Here is a 23,108-nt window from a genome sequence, read left to right as displayed (position 1 = left end):
TCAAGGTGGCATACAGAGTTCTCCCCCTCCTCATTTAATCCCCACAACAACCCTGTGAGGTAGGTTAGGCTGAGAGGTAGTGACTGGCCCAAGCTCACCCAGTGTGTTTCATTCCACCCATAGCAATGTTACTACTCAGACTGTACCTTCCTCTGGTTGAGTTATTTAGAAACCTTTCAGGTTTAGAGATTCATGGCTGAGTACCTGAAGCATCGAATGTTCCACATTTTAAATGTTCCTTTTTAAAAAAAGTAAAATACTTAAAAAAAAAAATTACTCCTCCTCCTCCTAAAATTTGTTATCTTTATTTGCTTTATCTTGGCCAAGGCAACCTGAAAGGACTTCCAACCAAATAAGATATGTGGATAGTGTCATTATACAGTTTAGTCACTAGGTGGCACTGGACTTAGCTGCATCTTCTGGGTGGAGTCAGGAGTTTCCTGTTAGATTTGTGAGAGCCGATAAAGTTTATGTCTAGCTTCCTTGGCTTGCATGTCCTCTATGCCTACCATGACAGCATCTACGTATTATTTAGAGGAGCTCTCACTCTGTAGATTGTCAACGTTCCCTTTCTTATTCCTACCCATGAAATAAATCTCTTTTTTCTTCCCCCCCCCTGATAATTTTTTATTAACATTACACTTATGTACATATAAACATATACAAAATCCATCACAAAACTTACACATATTATATCCACTCCCCAGATCATAAGTATAATACAGTGGTGCCCCGCAAGACGAATGCCTCACAAGACGGAAAACTCGCTAGACTAAAGGGTTTTCCGTTTTTTGAGCTGCTTCACAAGACGAATTCCCCTATGGGCTTGCTTCGCAAGACGAAAACGTCTTGCAAGTTTGTTTCCTTTTTCTTAACACCATTAATACAATTGCGACTTGACTTTGAGGAGCAACTCATAGAACATAGTAGCCTTTTTTGAGGTTTTTAAAGACTTTGGTGATTTTTGAAGCTTTTCCAAAACTTCTTTTGCAGCCATTTGGTAAGTTAAGCTATTAAAACTTTTTTTGGGGATTTTGGATTGGGGTGTTTGGAATTCAAGGACTTGGTGTTGGGGAGGGGTTTGCAAGAATCTGGAAGCTTGTGTGTTTTTTTCTGCATTTTTATGATTTTCTGTGACCATTGGGACACTCTGCTGTTTTTTTTTAAAAAAATCTGGATTTGAATTTCTGTGTGCTGGGTGGCTGGGGGAACAGTTGGGGAGGGGTTTGCAAGAATCTGGAAGCTTGTGGTTTTTTTTCCTGTATTTTTATGATTTTCTGTGACCATTGGGCCACTCTGCTGTTTTTTTTATAAATTCTGGATTTGAATTTCTGTGTACTGGGTGGCTGGGGGAACAGTTGGGGAGGGGTTTGCAAGAATCTGGAAGCTTGTTTCCCCCCCCCCCCGCATTTTTATGATTTTCTGTGACCATTGGGCCACTCTGCTGTTTTTTTAAAAAAAATCTGGGTTTGAATTTTGAAATGCTCTTTACAGTATGTGTGACTTTAAAGAGCACTTAATAAACTCTTGTTGTACCAAATTTGGCTTTGTTTGGACTTTCTTTGACCATAGGAACGCATTAATTGATTTTCAATGCATTCCTATGGGATTTCGTGCTTCACAAGACGAAAAATTCGCTAGACGAAAAAATTCACGGAACGAATTAATTTCGTCTTGCAAGGCACCACTGTACACAGTTGTTTTCGGCTCTGCCAAGCCTTGGACTTCCCTCCACTCCTTTGGTAAGTATCAAATAAATTCTATGGTCACGTATTTTATCTCTTTTACATAGTAGCCCCTTACTGTTAGAGTTATTCCAACCCCGCCAGTGTCATCTACAATTTGGTTCCAATATAAGTCCAATATTTATTCCAATTATCATGAAGTTTCTGTTCGTCTTGGTCCCTTATTCTTCCTGTTATTCTAGCGAGTTCGGCATAATTTATTACTTTAACCTGCCAATCACGTATATTGGGTATAACTTCCGTTTTCCAATTTTGTGCTAACATAATTCTTGCGGCTGTAGTAGCATATAGGAATAATATATTATCTTCTTTTTTGATTTCTTTACCTGTCATTCCTAGCAGAAAAGCTTTGGGCTTTTTGGGAAAGGTGTATTTAATTTTTTTTTTAAGTTCGTTGTAGATCGATTCCCAGAAGCCTTTCACTTTGCTACATGACCACCACATGTGATAGAAGTCACCATCTACTTCTCCACATTTCCAACATCTTTTATTCTTTAACCTATACATCTTAGCCAGTTTCACTGGCGTGTGGTACCACGAAATAAATCTTTGCAGTCGGGGCAATAATGAAATAAAGCACCTTCTTCCGGTGGACAGCTGCTGCAAGCCTCCTCTTGGTCTATTGCTTCTGCCTCTTCCTCCTCCAGCGTGCCCTCGGAGTCATCCGTCACAGACTCCTCTTTCGCCTCTGCCTCTTCGCTGCCATCGCTGTCAATGCTGTAGCCTTCGTCCAGGGCTAGCTTAAGCGGGTGGGATTTCCTCTTGGAGGCCAGATGTTCTACTTCTGCCCCTTGAAGTTTCCTCTTCTTTGCGAGGGGGCAACTTTGTAAACTAAAATAAAAAATAAAAAATGGGGAGGGGGGAGAGAGAGAGCTTTGTCACTGTAATGCACTGGCTTCCCGAAAGCTAAGCAGCTAGACTGGCTGAAGTAAAGGTAAAGGTAAAGGTAAAGGGACCCTTGACCATTAGGTCCAGTCGTGGCCGACTCTTGCTTTACTGGCCGAGGGAGCCAGCGCACAGAAACGCCGTTTACCTTCCCGCCGGAGCGGTATCTATTTATCTACTTGCACTTGCTTTTGAACTGCTAGGTTGGCAGGAGCAGGGACCGAGCAACGGGAGCTCACCCCGTCACAGGGATTCGAACCGCCGACCTTCTGATCGGCAAGTCTAGGCTCTGTGGTTTACCCCACAGCGCCACCTGCATCCCTTCACTGGCTGAAGTACATGTGTCTTAATTTGCAATGTTTAGGTAATGGCTTCATTCTGGACATGTGATGAAACTGTCACTCTCTGATTAATTGAAACAATTCGAAGGCATGAAACGAGTCATTCCCTTTGTTTCTAGCTGATGTAATGAGTCTGGAGCTAAACTCCATGAGAGATGCTTGGGGAAAAGGAAGGAGGCCTTCTTCATGCTTCTGTTTTCAAGATCCAACAGGATCTTCTTATTCTCTGATTGCCTTCTGCTCCCCTTGCTGTGCCTGGGCCACTAGTGACAAAGATAATTTCTCCTCATTTGCTTGCTCACTGGAGAGTACAGTGGTACCTCGGGTTAAGAACTTAATTCATTCTGGAGGTCTGTTCTTAACCTGAAACTGTTCTTAACCTGAGGCACCACTTTAGCTAATGGGGCCTCCTGCTGCCACCGCTGCACAATTTCTCATCCTGAAGCAAAGTTCTTAACCCGAGGTACTATTTCTGGGTTAGTAGAGTCTGTAAGCTGAAGCGTATGTAACCTGAAGTGTATGTAACCCAAGGTACCACTGTACATAGTACCTACATTGGAGCCTTTTCACACATGCCACCCAAAGTACACAAGTCAAGGAGCAACAGATAATCTGATTTGTGCCATGGGAGTAGTACAGTGGTACCTTGGTTGTCAAATGGCTTGGTTCCCAAACAAATCAGCTCCCGAACACCGCAAACCTGGAAGTAAGTGTTCCGGTTCGCAAACGGTTTTTGGAAGCCGAACGTCTGACACGGCTTCCGCGGTTTCCGCTAGAGTACAGTAAGCTCCTGCAGTCAATCGGAAGCCGCGCCTTGGTTTTCAAATGGTTCGAGGAGTCAAATGGATTCCCGGAACACATTACATTTGACAACCAAGGTACCACTGTACTCCTGATACTGTACTATAACTGAGCCAAAGTATGTGTAATTGAAATAAATGCATATCCCACGCTTCATCCTTTTCATACGTTGTTTTTCTATGTCTACAAGAGTGTAAGCTCATTGGGGCAGGGACCTTGCAAACCTTTTCTTTGCAAAGCACCGTGTTGGATAAATGGCGCTAGTTAATAAAAAAGTTAGCCCTCCTCCCCATGCTTTACATTCTTGAGTAGCACAAACTGTTTTGCACTTAAACCTTTCCCCTATATATAAACTGATCTCCAGTTCTTCAAGGTCTCCTGAGCTGGCTTTAAATGAGCTGTCACTTGTCAGGTGACATGCCAAATTTCACACCATAGCAATTTCAGTGCAGCTGTCACTGTTGTTGGAGACTTGATACCAGAATATCTGAAGAGGTCAATGCTAGCTCAAGACCAACCCCATAAAGTTGTTTTGAGGCTCCAGGGACTTGAGGACCACAGCAAGGAATGCTGTTGCTTCCCTTTAGCATCGCTAAGCTCAAAGCCACAGAACAACTTCTTTCCCGTACTAGAAAAGGGGAAGGCAAAGCAGTTGGTGGCTGCCTAGTAACCACACATTTTGGTACCCAGAGCTATTAAAGGTCTCAGAAGTGATTACCAGAAAACACAGGAATGACAGAAGATCCCTGCCAGAGAAGATCAAATTTCCATCTAGTTCAGTGTCCTGTTTCCAACAGTGTCCAGCCACTTGGAAGTCCACAAGGAAGATGCGGAAACCACAGTCCTCCTCACTGCCAGAAATGGTCTCATAGCTATGCTAGCTCTGAACATGGAGGCTCTCATGTCTACCAGCTGTTGATAGATAAATGCCTCCAGGGGCTGTAGCTCAGTGGCAGAGCATCTGACCTATATGCAAAAGGTCCCAGGTTTGATCACCAGCATCTCCAGGTAGGGCTGCGAATGTTTCCTGCCCGAAATCCTGGAGAGCCATTGCAAGTCAGCTGAGCTAAATGGACCAATAGTGTGACTCAGGATGAAGTAGCTTCCGGACTTTTTATATTCCTGCTAACTTGTCTCCTGCCTCAAACAGAGCCAGGGCCTTTTCAACATTGGCTCCGGCCTGGTGGAACACTCTGCCTCATGAGACCAGGGCCCTGCAGGATCTGATTTCTTTCCGCAGGGCCTGTAAGACAGAGTTGTTCCGACTGGCCTTTGGCTTGGAATCAACCTGATCCCCTCCCCCTCTTTCTTTTTTCCCTTTCTCCTTCTGTGATGGAACTCCAACTTGGGGACTTCCCTGGCTTTTTTCTGGCCCACGTAGGACCAGTCTGGATAGTTGGCCTTGGTGAAGACTTGATGTTTTCCTCCCCAAAAAAGTTTTTCATTTGAGTTTCTACTAAAAGGAAGCTGCATTTTAATGTTGTATTTTAATCTTGTTTTTCAAGTTGTATTTCAATCAATTGTTTTATATCTGGCATTAGCTGCCCTGAGCTAGGGCTAGTGGCTGTCATTCTCATGTGTCACAGTGAATTCCACAGGTGAATTGTGAATTGTGTGAAGAAATAATGCATTTTATCTGTCCTGAACAGATTCCATTGGCTGACCCCAAGCTGCAGTTTTATGAGAGAGGAAGAAACACTTTTCCAAATCAACTTAGTCCATAGCATAATTTTTTTTATTTCATTAAACTCTATCAATAATTTCTGAGTCAAAAATATCCATCTCTAACGTACCCATGGCCCCCATTGTTGATTGGAAAGTTCTGATGGACTACTATCATCAAGCTTGGTATTGGAGACCCCCAAGTCAATTGGGAGGGATTTGGTTTGTATTTAAAAGTGAAATCTACCTAATTTGCACTTTCTGAAACAATATGCAGACTATAACCCATTCATCCTTTGATATTTACACTTCTCTGAATTCGGCAGTGTGGTTCTTTAGTCAAGCAATGTTCACAAAAATGCACAGACTAAGCTAAAGTGTGCATAGAAATAACATCAGTGAGAATAACATACAAAAATACATTATGTTTGGGAAAATACGCTTTGCAATAAATATTTCGTATATCAGGCAAAATTGCATACAACAATGTGTCTTAGGAGAACTCGGCATCAAAATGTTGACGAATTTTCACGAAGGCTTAAAAAAAATAAACATCACAAACTGATATGGAGGCCTGGATTTAAGACTGAAAAAGTGAGAAACTAAAACTGACAGATTTGCTCATCCTTAATCAGCATGCAGTGAATTGAAAGGTCAGGAAGAAACACAGGGCATAGGTAATGTCTTCCAGATGTGACAGGTTGGAGGATTTGATGAGGATGGCAACAATGGCAGCCATGTTGGTGATGGTGACCAAAACTCACCTCCTGTGTCTTGCGTACTTCCCCCGGATGTGTCCCGATCCGTTACATCCTGGAGTAGGGCAGCTAAGTTAGGAGGGTGACATAACCAAGAAACAAAAACAGGCATGACTTCAAGGGGTAAAACAACAACAACAAAGTTTTCGAAATCAAAGTGTGTAGCGTGTTTAAACAAAAGCCAACAAGTCGCATGTGCCTTTGAAAAACAAAGGAGCCACTGAAATACCCCATGCAAGAAAAGATAATTTCCTTTAAACAGTTCATCTCTTCCCTTTGAATTCCGGCAGATGAGGGCAACACAGCGGCTCTGCAGTTTGCTAAAAATTAATGAAATGACTCACCCCATTTAATTAAATGAACGGTTCATTATAGTTTTATGAGTAGGTTTAATTAAAGATTTGCATGTGTGAAAGCAAGCCTTTTAAAACCAGACAACTCTTGCACTCACCTCCTACCGATGGTGCTTTTATTTATTTATTACCAACACACACATACACACACACACACACACACACACACACACACACAACTGGACTTCCTCTGCAGCTCTATGTCTTTCAGTGCTGGATCCTGAAATCATTCATACATCCAAAACTACTTCTGATGTTCAGATATGCATGACTGTGGTATTTATGATGTGGTTACAATGATTACATCAGATTGTTTGATGCTCCCACTGTGCTTCCTCCTCTGAGGCCAATTACTACCCCAGTTCCTCTGTGAATTTTCATAAGGTCCAACTTATATGTAGGTGATTCAGGATTTGAGAAGAATAGTTTCCTTTCCAGTGAAATGGGAATGTTCTATATGTTCCACTCCTGAGCAAATGCGATTAAATACAGCCTTGTTGCCATACAGAATGCACTTCCATAATTCTAACCTCCATGAACAACAGATTTGTCCCCCATAACAATTGGACCAGCTCACCTTTCTGCCTACTCTTTTTGCCCTTTTCCGATGATTGTAAAAGTCTATTTAATCTTAATTGCCTTCCCTTAGGACTGGAAATTGCAGCATAATAGGCTGCCCCAGACACACTAAAAGTAGCTGGACCCTGGGACCCTGAGCTTCTGGGTGATATCAGCTGTGGCTCACCTGAATTAAAAGCTTATGTTTGTGGCCGCTTTGAAGAAGAGGGAGGCAAGTCTGAAATCTACTGCATGCTTCAAGAATAGTGAATTTGAGCCTCTGTCACATGTTCAGCAGAATGACCTGGTTCTCACATAACACTAAGACATGCTTTGTTTAGCAAACCATGAGTTAAGAACATAACTCAGGCCAATAGCCCATCTAGTCCAGCATGGTTTAGCATCATGTGTAAACAAGGGCAATGCATATACCATGGGTAGGCAAACTAAGGCCTGGGGCCGGATCCAGCCCAATTGCCTTCGCAATCCAGCCCGTGGATGGTCCGGGAATCAGCATGTTTTGACATGAGTAGAATGTGTGCTTTTATTTCAAATGCATCTCTGGGTTATTTGTGGGGCCTGCCTGGTGTTTTTACATGAGTAGAATGTGTGCTTTTATTTAAAATGCATCTTTGGGTTATTTGTGGGGCATAGGAATATGTTCATCCCCCCCTTCAAAATCTAGTCTGGCCCCCCACAAGGTCTGAGGGACAGTGGACTGGCCCCCTGCTGAAAAAGCTTGCTGACCCCTGGCGTATACAAATGGGGATCACATCTGCTTGCTGCTGCTGACTGTGCACATCTGGCTGAAGTTTGCATGCATATAAACTGTACATTTATAGGCATTGTCCACACAGTCATTCAACTTGCCTATTTAAGGGTCTGCAGTTACACCGGCAAAGGTAACATACATACATTAAGTACATGCATTGGTAATTTGGGACCTTCGCATGAATGCATGTATGACGGGGGCAGCAGCTGTGATCCAACTTTCTCTGTAAGTGCTTCCAGTGGAACAAGCAAAAGGGGCTTTTGTTTCACTACATTGTGACTTGAACTGAATGAACAAAAGCAGGCGGGAAAAACCCTGATTTTTATTTTCATACAAAGTCTCTAGGGTTTGCTGTGGTCTTTGGGGAATGAATTAAGTCTTACATGGGGGAGCTGAAGGAAAGAGGGCAGGCTATAGTCCACAGGGCCCAATCTCAACTCTCTCTCCCCCTAACCACCTCATCCTCCCGTAGGGGAGAGCACCTGAGTCTGGGCTCCAGTGCAAAAATAGCAAGTTCATTTGGAAGGCACCTGGGAAAGAGGGCGATAGTTTTGCATTGGTGATCAACTAAAGTAGGACTTGGAGGCAGGATCACAGCCAGATTTCCTGGCTAGGCAGAGCTGCTCCATTTTCAGTCCTGGCTTCCAAGAAATGAATGGAAAATTTTCTCATAACCCGTAGAAATGTCTGTAAGCTGAAGAAAATGTAGGGGTTTTCATGGCCCCGAAGTTTCACATTATATCTTCATCTGTGCATTTGTTTTCTACAAACCAGACACTGTTCTAATTCTAAGAACAATATCTCATTCTTCCTGTGAACCTGTTGAAGCTACCAGTGAAAAGGCATTTGCATTGTTGAACTATTGTTTTGAAGCCAACTTGGGCATGATTGTGGCTGGAGATCTTATTAAAAATAAAATAAAATCACCACGTGACCTCCAGGTTTAGCCACTCTCCAGGACAGGAACCACCTCTGTGCTCCCAACACACATGCAATTGTGTCTCCATAAAAAGAAACCTATTCTGTCCATCGTAGGGGAGCCTTCAAAAATGGCACTTTGCTTAGTCTTCCCCAACAGCTTGGGATTCTACTCCCCTCATTCTGCTGCACGCCTAGACCATCTTCCTCCTTGCCCTACAAGAGCACTCACATCCATCACCCATTGGATATTTCTCCCTTACTTCTTGGAAGACTGCTAATTTATTTTACCATGGCCTCCTCTCCTTTTGTCATGCAGACACAGCCTGGGCTTCAATTAGTCGATTAATCGTCCAGTTAATCAGGCAATTAGAGGACAGCTGCAGTGATGGCTGTGTGCAGGCCCTCCGAGCTGCCCCTTAAATATGTCGCCAGCTTCAATTACCACCTCCACTCATGTGTTCAGCAATAAAATGTAGGCAAGTGGTACGCCTGCCGCTCTCTAACCCAGTATCTTGAGAGAGAAACAGCAGGCTCTCAGAGCAGAAACACCCTAGGAAGCTGGGTCACATAAGGTCCAATTACTCTTTGATGCAGGAAGCGTTCTAATCAAAAGGGGAGAGGAAAGACAGCCTGTATCATTTGTGCTGTGCTTACGGAGCTCTTCTCACTTGAACCTTCGCACTTGGTGTGCTTCTAATAGTGCTCAGTGGCTTTGTGAGCCTATAATTTGTATGCTCTCGAGTTCAGGTCTGTGTTAAGTTCTTCAAGGGCTGCTTCCGTTTCTCCCGTGCTGCCCCTGGTGAGTGCGGGTAATGCTACCGAGCACCAAACAATTCAGCCTCAGGTTGTGAAAGGCTAATACTCAGATGAGCAGTTGGCCAACCGAACAGCGAGGAAGAGGCGACAGCTTTCCCTTGGGGCTGGCTGGGCGATAGCAGAGCTTGGCACCTTTTATCCACCAAGACCTTTTCTGGATAACCGTGTGCCCCTCCTGCTTCAGAAATTAAAGCTGCTCAATGCGTGATCAGCTTGAGGAGCACAGGAAGAATATAGAAACGTAGGAAGCTGCCCTAATCTGACTTGTCCACCTAGAATTGTAGAGTTATAGAGTTGGAAGGGACTATGAGGGCAGAGCTGTATTTCCCATAGGGCTTAGTGGCACGTCGCACCAGGGCGCCAGACACTTAGGGGCACCCCAGCAAGTGGGGGAGCTGCGCGGCTTTGCCGGCGGCCTCCTCTTTCCCTGCATGCCCACCATAAGGCTGGCAGGCGTGCAGCTTCCCTCCCAAGCCTCCTTGGGAGGAGAGCAACCGCTGCAGAGGCCTAGGACGGAAGCAGCGCCCCACCAACCATATGGCTGGCAGGCGCGCAGCTTCCCTCCCAACCCTCCCAAGGGGAGGATCCCTCTCCTCCCGAGGAGGCATGGGAGGGGCTCAACTTCACTCCCAAGCCTCTGCAGGGATTGCTCTCCCAAGCGGCATGGGGGAGAGTTGCGCCTCCCCCCGCATGGCTGGCAGTGCGCAGCTATGGCCACCCCAACACTATCCGTTTTTTGGGAATTTGGCTGACAGTAAGGAATCTCAACCTATTTGAAAATAATTACCGTATTTTTTGCTCTATAAGACGCACCAGACCACAAGACGCGCCTAGTTTTGGGAGGAGGAAAACAAGAAAAAAAATATTCTGAATCTCAGAAGCCAGAACAGCAAGAGGGATCGCTGCGCAGTGAAAGCAGCAATCCCTCTTGCTGTTCTGACTTCTGGGATAGCTGCGCAGCCTGCATTTGCTCCATAAGACGCACACACATTTCCCCTTACTTTTTAGGAGGGAAAAAGTGAGTCTTATAGAGCAAAAAATACTGTATATTAAATTGTGGAAAGAGGTTCAGAAAAGAGCTGGAGATATGGCTGAGAACGAAACTCTCCCTGTTAGGTAGAATTTCAGCCATTAAAATGAACATACACCCTAGGATGCTGTTTTTATTCCAGTCAATTCCAATTGTAAATAATTCAAACTGCTTCAAAGACTGGAAAGAAAATATCTCTAAATTGATCTGGCAGGGGGAAAGCCAAAAATTAAACATAAAATACTGATAGATGCAAAAGAAAGGGGAGGCTTTGCACTGCCAGATCTGCAATTGTATTATGAGGCATCTTGTTTGTGTTGGTTAAAAGAATTGATTGTATTGGACAATGCAGACAGTTTAGATTTAGAAGGCCAAGATTTAAAATTCGGCTGACATGCATGTCTTTGATATGGGAAGGCTAAAATTTATAAGAGTTTCATGAACCACATTCTTAGGAAAAAAATGTTTAAAATTACCCCCCCCCCCAAAAAAAAACCCCACCAGAGTCCTTTTTATTGGGAATAACCCAGACAGAAATTCCTAGGTGTCAGAAAAGTTTATTTATGTGTGCAACAACTGTGACACATGTTTTGTTAGCCCCAAAATGGAAAGTGAGTGAGGTCCCAACTAAAGAGGATTGGCAACTTAAGTTGTCAGAATTTGCAGATTTAACACATAGAATAAGAGAGCAAGAAGAACATATATTTAAAGAAGAGTGGAAAGCATTTATTGACTATATGGAGTATAATTGTACACAGCTGAAAATGCTGGCAGCACTACGATAAATTCAACAGTGCAAATAATATTTGATTGATGTAAAAGTGGAAAACTGATCTGAATGGTTACAGTAAAATGTGCAGGAACGTTTGATATGTAAAATGAACTATGGAAGGAGAAGAAGGGAAGTCACTGGATATTTTAAAGTTTGTCAAATGTTTATTTTGAAATGTAAAATTGAAAACTTAATAAAAACTATTATATTAAAAAGAAATTGATTGGACTGAAAAGCATTGATGATTAGATCTTTATTTGTCAGTGGATGCAAATGAGCTTCCTTGGCATTGTTTTAGTTTGAAGTCATAATTTGTTTCTTTTGCTGTATATGTGTGTGTGTGTGTGTGTGTGTGTACATAGTCAACACGTACCCCTTAAAATCCCAATTGGTTGATCTCCTATTTAAAAAGTGGCAGCCTGTTGTTTTCCCTGACCAAATGAAAGTTGCCTTCAAGCAACACCAAGTGATGATTCGTGGCATTTGTGAGAGAGCTATCCCACACCATAGATTGCTGAGTTTCCATATCAGCTCACATCATCTCAGACACAATAATTCTCGAGGGGAACAGCGCACACATTTAACTCAGAGTCATATATAAATAAATTATAAATAATAAAATCGTTGTTGTCAGGGGCTCAGGAGCAGAGGCACAGGAGAGGGAGGAAATGGAGAGCGAGGGGGAGGAATCCGAAGGGAGCGTAGGCGGTGACAGTGATCAGAGGGATTCCATGAGCCTCTCCAGCGAATCGGAAGATTCACAGAAGGGAGCGCCGATGGCCAGGGCAAGGGGGGTGCCAAGGGGGAAACCCCAGAAGGAAGGGGCCAGCGGGGACTCTCAGAGCAGCAGTTGGAAATCAGGACCAGCTTCCCCACCAGAGCACAGTGGGGGGGAGGAGTCCCAGGCATCGGGACCAGTGTTTTCACCACCAGCGAGAGGAGATGAGTCAGGATTGGCCACGCCTCCATCGGAGAGCGGGGAAACGGTCAAGAGGAAAGTTACCGGCTGGGCGCGTGCGCCAAGTTCAAATGTACAGGCGAGCGGCACAGCAGGTAGCCCGGATAGGGAGCCAGGTCCTAAAGCCCGCCGGAAGGAGGGGCAAGACTCAGGGGGGTCAGCGTCAGAAGAGTCCAGAAAGGAGAAAACCCCAGGGGGCAGAAGGACCCAGAGGAGGAAAGAACAACGGAAGAGGTGGAGTAAGGCTAGAGTCTTAAACTGGTGTCTAAGAGGCGGAGACTCAGATGGAGCTTCGCCGGTCTAGGTTCTAAGACGTAGAGTTGCACGCTGCGGTTTTGGAAATGGAAACTAATCTTCAATAAAGACTTTTATACGTTATTACTGACTAGCGTTGGTCATCTGTGAGCTGGGACCTGGAGGCAACTCTGACAGTTGTTGTTAACTGGGTGAAATCCACGCACATGTGAATCAGCCCTGAGTTGCTGAGAAGAAAATTTCCTTACCTCACCTCCTGGCCAATGAGTTCTGTAGGCACTGTGGAGAAAGACGGAGAAGAAGAAAAGGAAAACAAAGCAGAAAAAAGAAAAGTCACATAAGATGTCTCCCTTCTGGCAATTTCTACAGGTGGAACTAGCCACCGAAAACAACACCCCCGTTATATGAAACCACTTTATACTGAATCAGACCATTGATCCATCGAGTTTAGTGTTCTTTGACCCAGGATCTTCAGATTTTGTTGGACTACAACTTTCAACACCCCTAGCCAAAGACCAGGAATGCTGGGAGTTTCAATCGAAGAACATATGGAGACCCAATATTGAAGAACCCTGATCTAACCAGTATTGTCTACCCTTAGTGCAATCTGTTTATCACCTATGAGTGGCTAGTCTAATTAAATCTGCATAATTCCCACCGACTCCATTTCATGACCATTAACTCCTTCAGACTTCAGGGCTTTAATACCATGCCCTACACCCCACCCCAATTTCTCACCTCCCTCTATTTTTTAAACATCTAGTCTGAAGAACAGTTCAGGCCAACACAATAACTTGTTGATGACCTGGACACTGTGGTTGGCCCTAAAAAAGTATGACCCTACTAGGGCATTTGGGTTTCCTGCCATAACAGACCAACATGGCTGTCAACAGTTTTGTGTGTGATTAGCAGCAGGTCTCCAGAATCTCAGTCTGAGAACCTTCCCATCATTTGTTACTTGATTAATTCCAACGGGAGGTGCAAGAAATTAACCCGTGACTTTCTGCTTGCATAGCACGGGGTCTACATTTCCTCCCCTGTTATATATAGGGTCACTTATCTCATAATTATCTCTGTCATTGGCTGCTTCTGGGTGGGGTTTGTGTGTAGGAAAATGTGATGATACCATGACACAACTAAGTTATCCTACATCTTATGGAGGAGACCTTACACTGGAATCGAGACTTACAGCTGGCTTTTGAGGAGCATATCTTGCAATTACAGTACAGAGACTGCTAACTTGCTCAGTTAGCTAACTCTTCCCTCCTGTGAGAGTCCCATGATGATTGACTCCATGCTGCTATATAAAAAGGTAAAGGACCCCTGGACAGTTAAGTCCAGTCAAAGGCGACTATGGGGTTGCGGCACTCATTTTGGTTTCAGACTGAGGGAGCCGGCGTTTGTCCACAGACAGCTTTCTGGGTCATGTGGCCAGCATGATTAAACCAGTTTTGGCACAACGGAACACTGTGATGGAAACCAGAGTGCACGGAAACGCTGTTTACCTTCCTGCTGGAGAGGTACCTATTTATCTACTTGCACTGGTGTGCTTTCGAACTGCTAGGTTGGCAGGAGCTGGGACAGAGCAACGGGAGCTCACCCCATTGCAGGGATTCAAACTGCTGACCTTCTGATAGGGAAGCCCAAGAGGCTCAGTGGTTTAGACGACAGTGCCACCCATGCCCCTTTGTGCCATGCTGCTATAGCGCATCATGGGAAGGAGGCTTTCCTCTCCCTGTGATTCCCTTGTGCTGCTCAGTTGACTGAGGAACAGCCGAGGGGTGAAAATGAGTCTGGCCTGCAGAAAAATATACTCTTTTCCTGGAGCCCCACCCTTTCCCCCCACTGTTCAGCTGATCAGTGCAAGGATGTGTTGTGGGCCACATAAAATTAGGCAGTGAGTCAGAAGCAGCCGATGAGGTCGACTTCTGAACTAGAGATAGTGGAGAAAGGCATGGTTTTAGAGACTATGCATACTGACTTGAGAATGTGCATATTGCCTGAAAAATGTACAGAATGCAGGCTAGTTTTGCACATTCCCCAAAGCCGACTGGGGATTATGAGTAATGACTAGCTATTGTATAAAATTCAGTCCATACATGCATAATCTCCAAGGCCTATTCAAAATTGTGTATATTGACTAGGAAATGCGTACAGTTCCATCTTTAAGGACAGATTTTGTGCACATTCTCCATGAGGCCTGGTGAATGTGTACAATGGCTGGTTATTATGCACATATACCACTCAGTTGATATTCTGCCTAATGTAGACACACACAATGAACAATTCACTCAGAAATGAGAAACCAATTAATTTGCTCAAGGCAATGATGTGGCAACCCTGTTTTATTTGCCAGAATTTCTTCCCTCTGCCAGGTGAAATACACGAAGGCATTTTTGCTTTCAAAGTTGGAAAATAAATAGCAATCAGGCCTCAAATTATCAAGTCATTTGTCTTCAAATTCCCACCACATCAGCCTTGTTTGCTTCTGCAACATGCACAGTCTCTCTCTGGCTTTCTCAGATGTATGACTTCAAAGCCTCCGGCCGAGCACATGTGATAAAAGTGATCTGAAGCTATCAAGATTTCTATGAAGCAAAGCATGCGAGGCTGTTTTTTAAAAGAAGGGAGAGGGAAGGGAGAGGGGAAATCAGAATGCGGATTGAAAATGTTTTGAGTGTCCCTGTGAGTCACTCTCTGAAGAGATCTCCTGGGAAAAGTTGAGGAGGGTATGTGTGTGCAGCGTTTAAACACATACACACAGAGAGAAAAAGATCAAGATTGTTGGCCTCAGAGACAGAAGCATTTTGATGAACCACACAGAGCCACAGAGCCAGGTTTAACTGCCAGAGCGCATAATTCCACAAAGTGCTCACCTCTGATTGCCTTTGATCGTGTACGTGCTCGTTTATCGTCATTCTCTAAACTCATCTGGAATCAAACAACAACAGAATTAACATTTTATTTAATGAAAACAATTTGCAATCAAAGCTAATGTGCCCCTGGAAACCATGAGCTTGGATTGCACAAAGGCAAGCGGAAAAGATCTAAGACACGAGCTGTCTGGGAAACTGCCTCCATTCATGGCTGATAAACAAGAAGACCACCACTTGGGTCACAGGAGCAAAGCAGTGGCTCAGTTTGGCACATGAGGGTGGGGGGACGTCTTTACATGGCAAGCCATGAATGTGAACAGGTTTACCATGATGTTCTGGTTGTCTCAACCATAGTGTCACAAACTGGGGTGAGGTGGGACAAACTTGCACCCACTAGACTACGTTTTGAGATGTTTCAGCATCTGTTTCCTTCTGGACCTTTTGCTGCATAAGCTTTGCGTCTATTTTCTTGGATATGCTCTCACAGAGATGCAGATTAGAAACTAAAAAAACAAACCGAACAAAATAATGTTCTGGTTATGGAGACAAGATGCAGCAACCATGTAAGTTCAGGATGTGATAGATAATGCCAACTCAAATAAAATCCACCAGGCTGGGGGGGGGGGGAATGGTTGTGTGAATGAGTCATTGCACTCCCCTTGACAGAAATTTCACTGGGTTTCTTTGAAAGAACATTTGCTTTGGTTCTTTCTGTTCAGCTATTAAAGTGTGGGCCAGAAAAGTGATAGCACGCTTTCAGATTTTCTGCAGACCTTTATAGCGAGCAGACAATTAAGGTTGCACAGAGTGAAATTTTACCGAGAGAGGCCGATCCATTCAAATATCCTCTCTAATTTTGGGACATCAAACATGATGCTCAGCAAGGAACAGCATCATGAATAAATAATATTTGTAACTTCCAAGTGCTGGGAGTACATTTATTAATTAAGCATAACTATATCGCAGTGTGCAGTTCAGGAGTCTAGAGCCACGTTTTCTGGGGCAGTTGACGGTTGGTTATGTTACACAGACATCACAAAATCTCAGAAACTATTAGCATATTCACTGTAAGGTCACATAGATCTATCTACTAGCTGAAATGCAGGCCCAACTTGGAACCAATAAGATATTTTACCATCTTTCGGTGTCCACCCCCAGCCCAAAGGTATGACAACTCATACCGAAAGAAATCCTGACAAATGGCTCTCAACAGAAAGCTGCAGTAAATGTACTCTCCAAATACACAGATTATTCACCAAATATTTGATATATGCCTTTGACACCCAAAGATTTAATTTCAACACTTGGTGTTTGACTTTGATGTTTGATTTCAATATTATTTCTGCGAGTCAACAATAACTTCTGTGAGTTAAAGAGGGAGATTCCATCTTGAAAGGATGGAAGTGAGATTTCCTGTCAGAAGGAGGATGGGAGCAAGACTTCACCCACCAGGACAATGGACCTTTGACCGTAATTGAGAACAGATGCTGGATGCAATTTTGCATTTGATAGTTGACAGATCTCACACTTCGCGCCTGCAAAATCAAAACAACCAAGGAACGCCAACAAATAACCAAGAAAACTCACCCAAATTTTGAAGGCCGGGGTAAAAATTTGCAGTCGAAAAGCATATTTGAATTTCAGATTCGAAGGTCGACATTTGAAAAGTTCGGAATATTTGCAAAGGTTGGTTGAATAGGTTAAGCATAGCTATTTGCGAGGACACTCCTGAGAACTTACCTGATAGCTTAGCTAACCTTATCATGAAACACTCCATTGCTATGGCTGTATGATTTGACACATCTGGAGTGTGTGTGTGTGTGTGTGTGTGTGTGTAGAACACAGGAAGCTGCCTTATATCAAGTCACACAATTGGTTCCTTTAGCTCAGTATAGTCTTTTCCAACCTTGGGTCTCCAGATGTTTTTGGACTACAACTCCCATCATCCCTAGCTAGTAAGACCAATGGTCAGGGATGATGGGATTGGCAGTCCAAAACCAGCCAGAGACCCAAGTTTGGAAAACACTGGTCTACACTGACTGGCAGCAGTTCCCCATCATTTCAGGCAGGAATCTACCCATGGGTGTAGCCAGGATTAATGGGGGGGCAGGCTTTATGCTGGGGGACGGGACAGAACCGAGTTACCTGCAATGCAACTGGCCAGTTAGTTAAGTATTTTTTATTTATTTACTTGATGGGGGGGGGGTGGCAACTGCCCTCCTGCCCTCCTGGCTACGGCCAGGATTCTACCTTGAGATGCTACAGATTGAAACTGGGACCTTCTTGGCCCAGAGCAGGCACTCTACCACTGAACTGGAGTGCCTGGAGGCAGTTGGAGGATAGATGGCGGCTAACAGATTGAGGTTGAATCCTGACAAGATAGAAGTACTATTTTGGGGGGACAGGGGGCAGGCAGGTGTGGGGGATTCCCTGGTCCTGAATGGGGTAACTGTGCCCCTGAAGGACCAGGTGCACAGCCTGGGAGTCATTTTGGACTCACAGCTGTCCATGGAGGCACAGGTTAATTCTGTGTCCAGGGCAGCTGTCTACCAGCTCCACCTGGTATGCAGGCTGAGACCCTACCTGCCCTCAGAGTGTCTCTCCAGAGTGGTGCATGCTCTGGTTATCTCCCGCTTGGACTACTGCAACACTCTCTACGTGGGGCTACCTTTGAAGGTGACCCGGAAACTGCAATTAATCCAGAATGCGGCAGCTAGACTGGGGACTGGGAGTGGCTGCCGGGACCACATAACACCGGTTCTGAGAGATCTGCATTGGCTTCCAGCACGTTTCCGAGCACAATTCAAAGTGTTGGTGCTGACCTTTAAAGCCCTAAACGGCCTCGGTCCTGTATACCTGAAGGAGAGTCTCCACCCCCATCGTCCAGCCCGGACACTGAGATCCAATGCCGAGGGCCTTCTGGCGGTTCCCTCATTGTGAGAGGTAAGGTTACAGGGAATCAGACAGAGGGCCTTCTCGGTAGTGGCACCCGCCCTGTGGAACGCCCTCCCTTCAGATGTGAAGGAAATAAGTAGCTATCCAATCTTTAAAAGACATCTGAAGGCAGCCCTGTTCAGGGAAGTTTTTAATATTTAATGCTGTATTGTTTTTAATACTTGATTGGGAGCCGCCCAGAGTGGCTGGGTAAACTCAGCCAGATGGGCAGGGTATAAATAATATTTTATTATTATTATTATGAACTATGGCCCCCTCCCACAGGAGGAAATGAAATTCCCCAGAGAAATGAAAGCCTAGAATAGATTGGGTTAGGTTGCCAAGAAAGACTTCAGCACACACACATCCCAGGCTCAACGTTTTATGGAAAGCATTGACCGGCTATCATAGGCCGGCAATATCCTTAGTGTGATGGGAAGAAGCCAAAAAGGGAAAGAAAGGGTGTGTGTGGAATGGAAGATGCCATGGAATGAAATTAAGGAGGAGGAGAGAAGGGTGGGGGGGATTTGTAGGGCCGAAGGCAGCAGCTGGAACACGAACTGCATTGAACAGCACATGCTGTTTTCCCTCTCTGTCCCTTCTCTGGCAGAGTGTCGGATGCAAACAAAGCGTACTGCTTTCTCATTGGCAAAGAGTCATGAGTACACGCCAGTTGCCAGACACGTGCTGTGATCTGTTGTTCTTCAGTGAAGGAGGGAGGTGGAAGGAGGCTGTTCTTAAATGTGGGCTTCTTTGGATTGCACGGCGCAGAATTAAAACTGGTTCGATTCCCCCTCCTTGGAGACTCCTGGGCACTGCAAGTCTGTCTGCAGAAAGGCCTAGGGGGTCTCGAACAGAGCTGCTCCCAGCAAGCTACAACCCCCAGCCTTCTTTGGACGAAGCTATGATGTTTAAACCGGTATTAAACGGGTACCAGTCTGCAGTGTGGCTCTGCAGCCAGAGTTCCTCACCCCCCGCATATTCCTTTTTTCCCTGCGCTCTTCTCCTGAGCTGGGCAACGGAGGGTTGCTCCTCGCCAGGAGTTGTTCCGAGTTGTTTTGTTTAAAATGCTGAAGGATGACAAAAGCGCCCTGAAGTCTCGTCTGTGAACCGAATATCTCAGATGGAATTTCCATGCATATTATTTCCCCTTGCAGTAATGTAGCGCTAACGTACAATGATTTATACTGTGTGATTTGCTGGAGGGGGCCACTGGAAGGGGGGGAGGGGAAAGAAATAAAAAAAAGGGGGGGTAATTTATGCATCCTGTCATCCACGCTCTTGCCGCCCCATCGCCTTATGAGCCTCGTGTTTATTACAACCTTCCCAATAACCCAAGAAGACAATTACTATAATTTCTATTTTTAAAGCCTTGATTCCCTCCGGACCGATGGCTCACATTTAAAGTGCGGAGAGGAGCAGGTGTCAAAAGGACTTCATTACATTTACGAGCCTTTCAAATATGCCGTTCCTGGTGTTCGCCAGAGTTAATGCCTTCCGATGCACGCCTCACAATAGAATTAATATTTTTGATTGCTGGACGGCTGTGTGTGTTTTTGCTGAAATGAAATCTAGCGTGGCTTTCTTTCTTTCTCTCCCTCCCTCCCTCCCCCCACCCCTCACTTTTATTTTGTCACTTTTCCCAGGGAAATTGGCAGACGTTCTGCTGGTTTTCAAGCATGCCTTAGCAATTTGGGTTCCATGCAGATAAATTATTTTTGTTTGAAAAGAAACGAAAAAGGGGGAAAAAAAACACCATCCTGAAAACAGAAAAGGTTGCAGAAAACACAATGTGGGCTGCATGCTGACTATGGATGCCTCTTGATGAACAACAACAGCTGTGACTTTCTTCTTTCGCTTTTCTACATCACCTTTCCCCATTCGTAATTTAGAAACGATGAAAGGAAACAACCACTAAGAAAGTACTTATTCCCTTGGCCCCTCGGAAAGAAAGGAAGAGAGACAGTATTCGTCTCTGTGCGTGGAGGGGGGCAGCGTTGCATTTAGATTCCCAACGTTTTTGTGATGGCGCAGAAGGTAGCTAAATCTTTTCTGCCATGAGTGATTTGAGATGGCTTCCCTGCTTGTAGGGTGTGCCCCTGAGCCGTCCGCAACTTTTCAAGGAACCTCATTAGTTCCAGTCTTTGACAAGGGAAGCACTTTTATCTTATTTTTATCTTATTTCCCCCCTGTCTTTCTTGCTCACCAGTTACTGCAGCTGTACTCATGCAACTAAGTAGGCAGGCCACAGATCAGTGGCAGAACATCTGCTCTGCATGCAGAATCTCTCAGGTTCAATCCCTGGCAATTTTATGTATGGCCGTGAATACCCCTTGTCTGAAACCCCACAGAGCTGCTACTAGTCAGTGTCAACTAGAAGTAGTCAATGTGGAATCTCTGACTACTTCTGGTTGACAATAACCAGAAGCAGCTCTGTGGGGTTTCAGAGAAGGGACCAGAGATTCTTAGAAGACTGGAGTAAATATACGAACTATTTGAAAAGTCATTGTAATGAACAGATTACGCCAGTAGGATTGCAAGATGTTTTGTAAGGATGGCTATTTGAAACATTGCAAGAAAGACTGTGAGGAGAACTATTAAAGGTAAAGGGACCCCTGACCATTAGGTCCAGTCGTGGCCAACTCTGGGGTTGTGGCGCTCATCTCGCTTTATTGGCCAAGGGAGCCGGCGTACAGCTTCTGGCAAACCAGAGCAGTGCACGGAAACACCGTTTACCTTCCCGTCAGAGTGGTACCTATTTATCTACTTGCACTTTGACGTGCTTCCGAACTGCTAGGTTGGCAGGAGCAGGGACCGAGCAACAGGAGCTCATCCCGTCGCGGGGATTCGAACCTCCAGCCGCATCCCCAAGGCACTATAGGAGGTACTGGTGGGTACACCCGTTTGAACTGGCTTGTTCTTGGATTGTTCTTCCTTTATAACAGGCCGTGATCAGTGTGGATTGTGGATGCGCTACCAAAAAGAGCAGTTTATACAAAAAAGCCTTCATTTAATTTTTTTAATGTTCTATTTCTTGAGCTCTTAGTGGAATCTAATAATAATAATAATAAATAAATAATAATAATAATAAGGTTATGGCATATAAAAATGCAACTGAAATAGGAAAAAAAGCAACCCCACTAATTCTATAACCCCCCACCCTACCAAAAAACCCAACAACAACCATACCTCATTTTACAGGACACCATATGTGATATTTATTGGGATATCCTATCTACATAACAGGAGAGCAAATTTCCTTCATGCTTCAACCAAAGTACTTTAGGGAAGTTTTTAGTGACTGATGTTTTAATGTATTTTTTAATCTTTTGTTGGAAGAAGCCCAGAGTGGCTGAGGAAACCCAGCCAGATGGGCGGGGTAGAAATAAATCATCATCATCATCATCACCATCATCATCATCTATCAGCCACCAAGTGATAGGGAAAGATTTCCTACTTCAGGGGGTAGCTAGTTTGCTGCCTTCAAGAAGTTCTTGAACTTCAACTTCCCTCATCCTAGGTCAGCCTAGCCAATGGTCAGGGAAGATGGAAGTTGTAGAGGGAGAAAGAACCCCGGCTCCAAAGTCTGCCTCTTGGTTGTGTAGATCCCAGGGGAACAAAACAGGGACCAGTGAAAGCAGGAAGACTACTAGCTTTAAATGTAAAGGTAAAGGTACCCCTGCCCGTACAGGCCAGTTGTGTCCGACTCTAGGGTTGTGCGCCCATCTCACTTAAGAGGCCGGGGGCCAGCGCTGTCCGGAGACACTTCCAGGTCACGTGGCCAGCATGACGAAGCTGCTCTGGTGAGCCAGCACCAGCACAGCACACGGAAACACCGTTTACCTTCCCGCTATAAAGCATTACCTATTTATCTACTTGCACTTAGGGGTGCTTTCGAACTGCTAGGTGGGCAGGAGCTGGGACCGAAAGACGGGAGCTCACCCCGCCGCGGGGATTCGAACCGCCGACCTTATGATCGGCAAGCCCTAGGCACTGAGGTTTTACCCACAGCGCCACCCGCTTCCCAGCTTTAAATGTATGCCTTTGCAAAAGCACTGCCTGTGTTTTGCTCTGTAGCTGGTACATCAAGTAGCAGAGCTCCAAGCTACACATTCCTCAGACATCTCCGAATTCTCCCCTGCCTCCATTTTTTTCCTTTAGGGCCCTCCCAGCTGCTCTGTTTAAGTTCTCCTGACATCCCACCCATCCCAAGTCTCATTCGCAGCTGAATTAACTAGGAGTGTGCTGTTTCAACTTATGCCCTTCCTCCTCCCCTGCTGCTTCTCTTACAGTTCCATAGACTAAGCAACAAACACGGTATCCCCAGCTTTACATCTTTGGAGAATTTCTCTTGACATTTCTTTTTGTGTGTGTGTGTGCACCAGAGATTGCTGTTCTCGCCTCCAAAGGCCCCAAATTAAAAATTACCGCTGTGTAATAAACAGCCTAACGAAGCCGGGTTGTCACTTTTCATTTGCAGAAATGAAGGGCGCAAATGAAACATTTAACTACGTGCGACCAGGAGAGCTTTTGCTCCGTTGCGAGGGAAGCGGATTGGAAAACCTGCTACATGGCGTTGTGCCTGACATTATAATGCTTCCATCGTCTCAATTTGTGGGGGCTGGCATTCAAGCGCAAGGCTGCTGAGGCACAATAATGCACAGTCTTCTG

General features: G+C 44.9%; 1 protein-coding gene across 6 annotated transcripts in view; it reads right to left on the bottom strand.

Annotated features, from left to right (window-relative positions):
• Window positions 1–23,108, bottom strand: part of MYT1 (myelin transcription factor 1) — a 171,587-nt gene that overhangs the window by 80,103 nt on the left and 68,376 nt on the right. For all 6 annotated transcript variants that reach the window (XM_083744143.1, XM_083744142.1, XM_083744144.1 and 3 more), the window contains exons 3-6: window positions 15,504–15,558; window positions 12,876–12,906; window positions 6,199–6,261; window positions 2,326–2,576 (exon numbers count right to left, since the gene is read on the bottom strand). In XM_083744143.1, the coding sequence (XP_083600269.1) occupies window positions 2,326–2,576; window positions 6,199–6,261; window positions 12,876–12,906; window positions 15,504–15,558 (400 nt within the window). The remainder of the gene's footprint in view (window positions 1–2,325; window positions 2,577–6,198; window positions 6,262–12,875; window positions 12,907–15,503; window positions 15,559–23,108) is intronic.

This window comes from Podarcis gaigeae, assembly GCF_964106915.1.
Source record: "Podarcis gaigeae genome assembly, chromosome: 6".
NCBI classification, from domain to species: domain Eukaryota; kingdom Metazoa; phylum Chordata; class Lepidosauria; order Squamata; family Lacertidae; genus Podarcis; species Podarcis gaigeae.
This window is presented reverse-complemented; position numbering and strand designations above follow the sequence as displayed.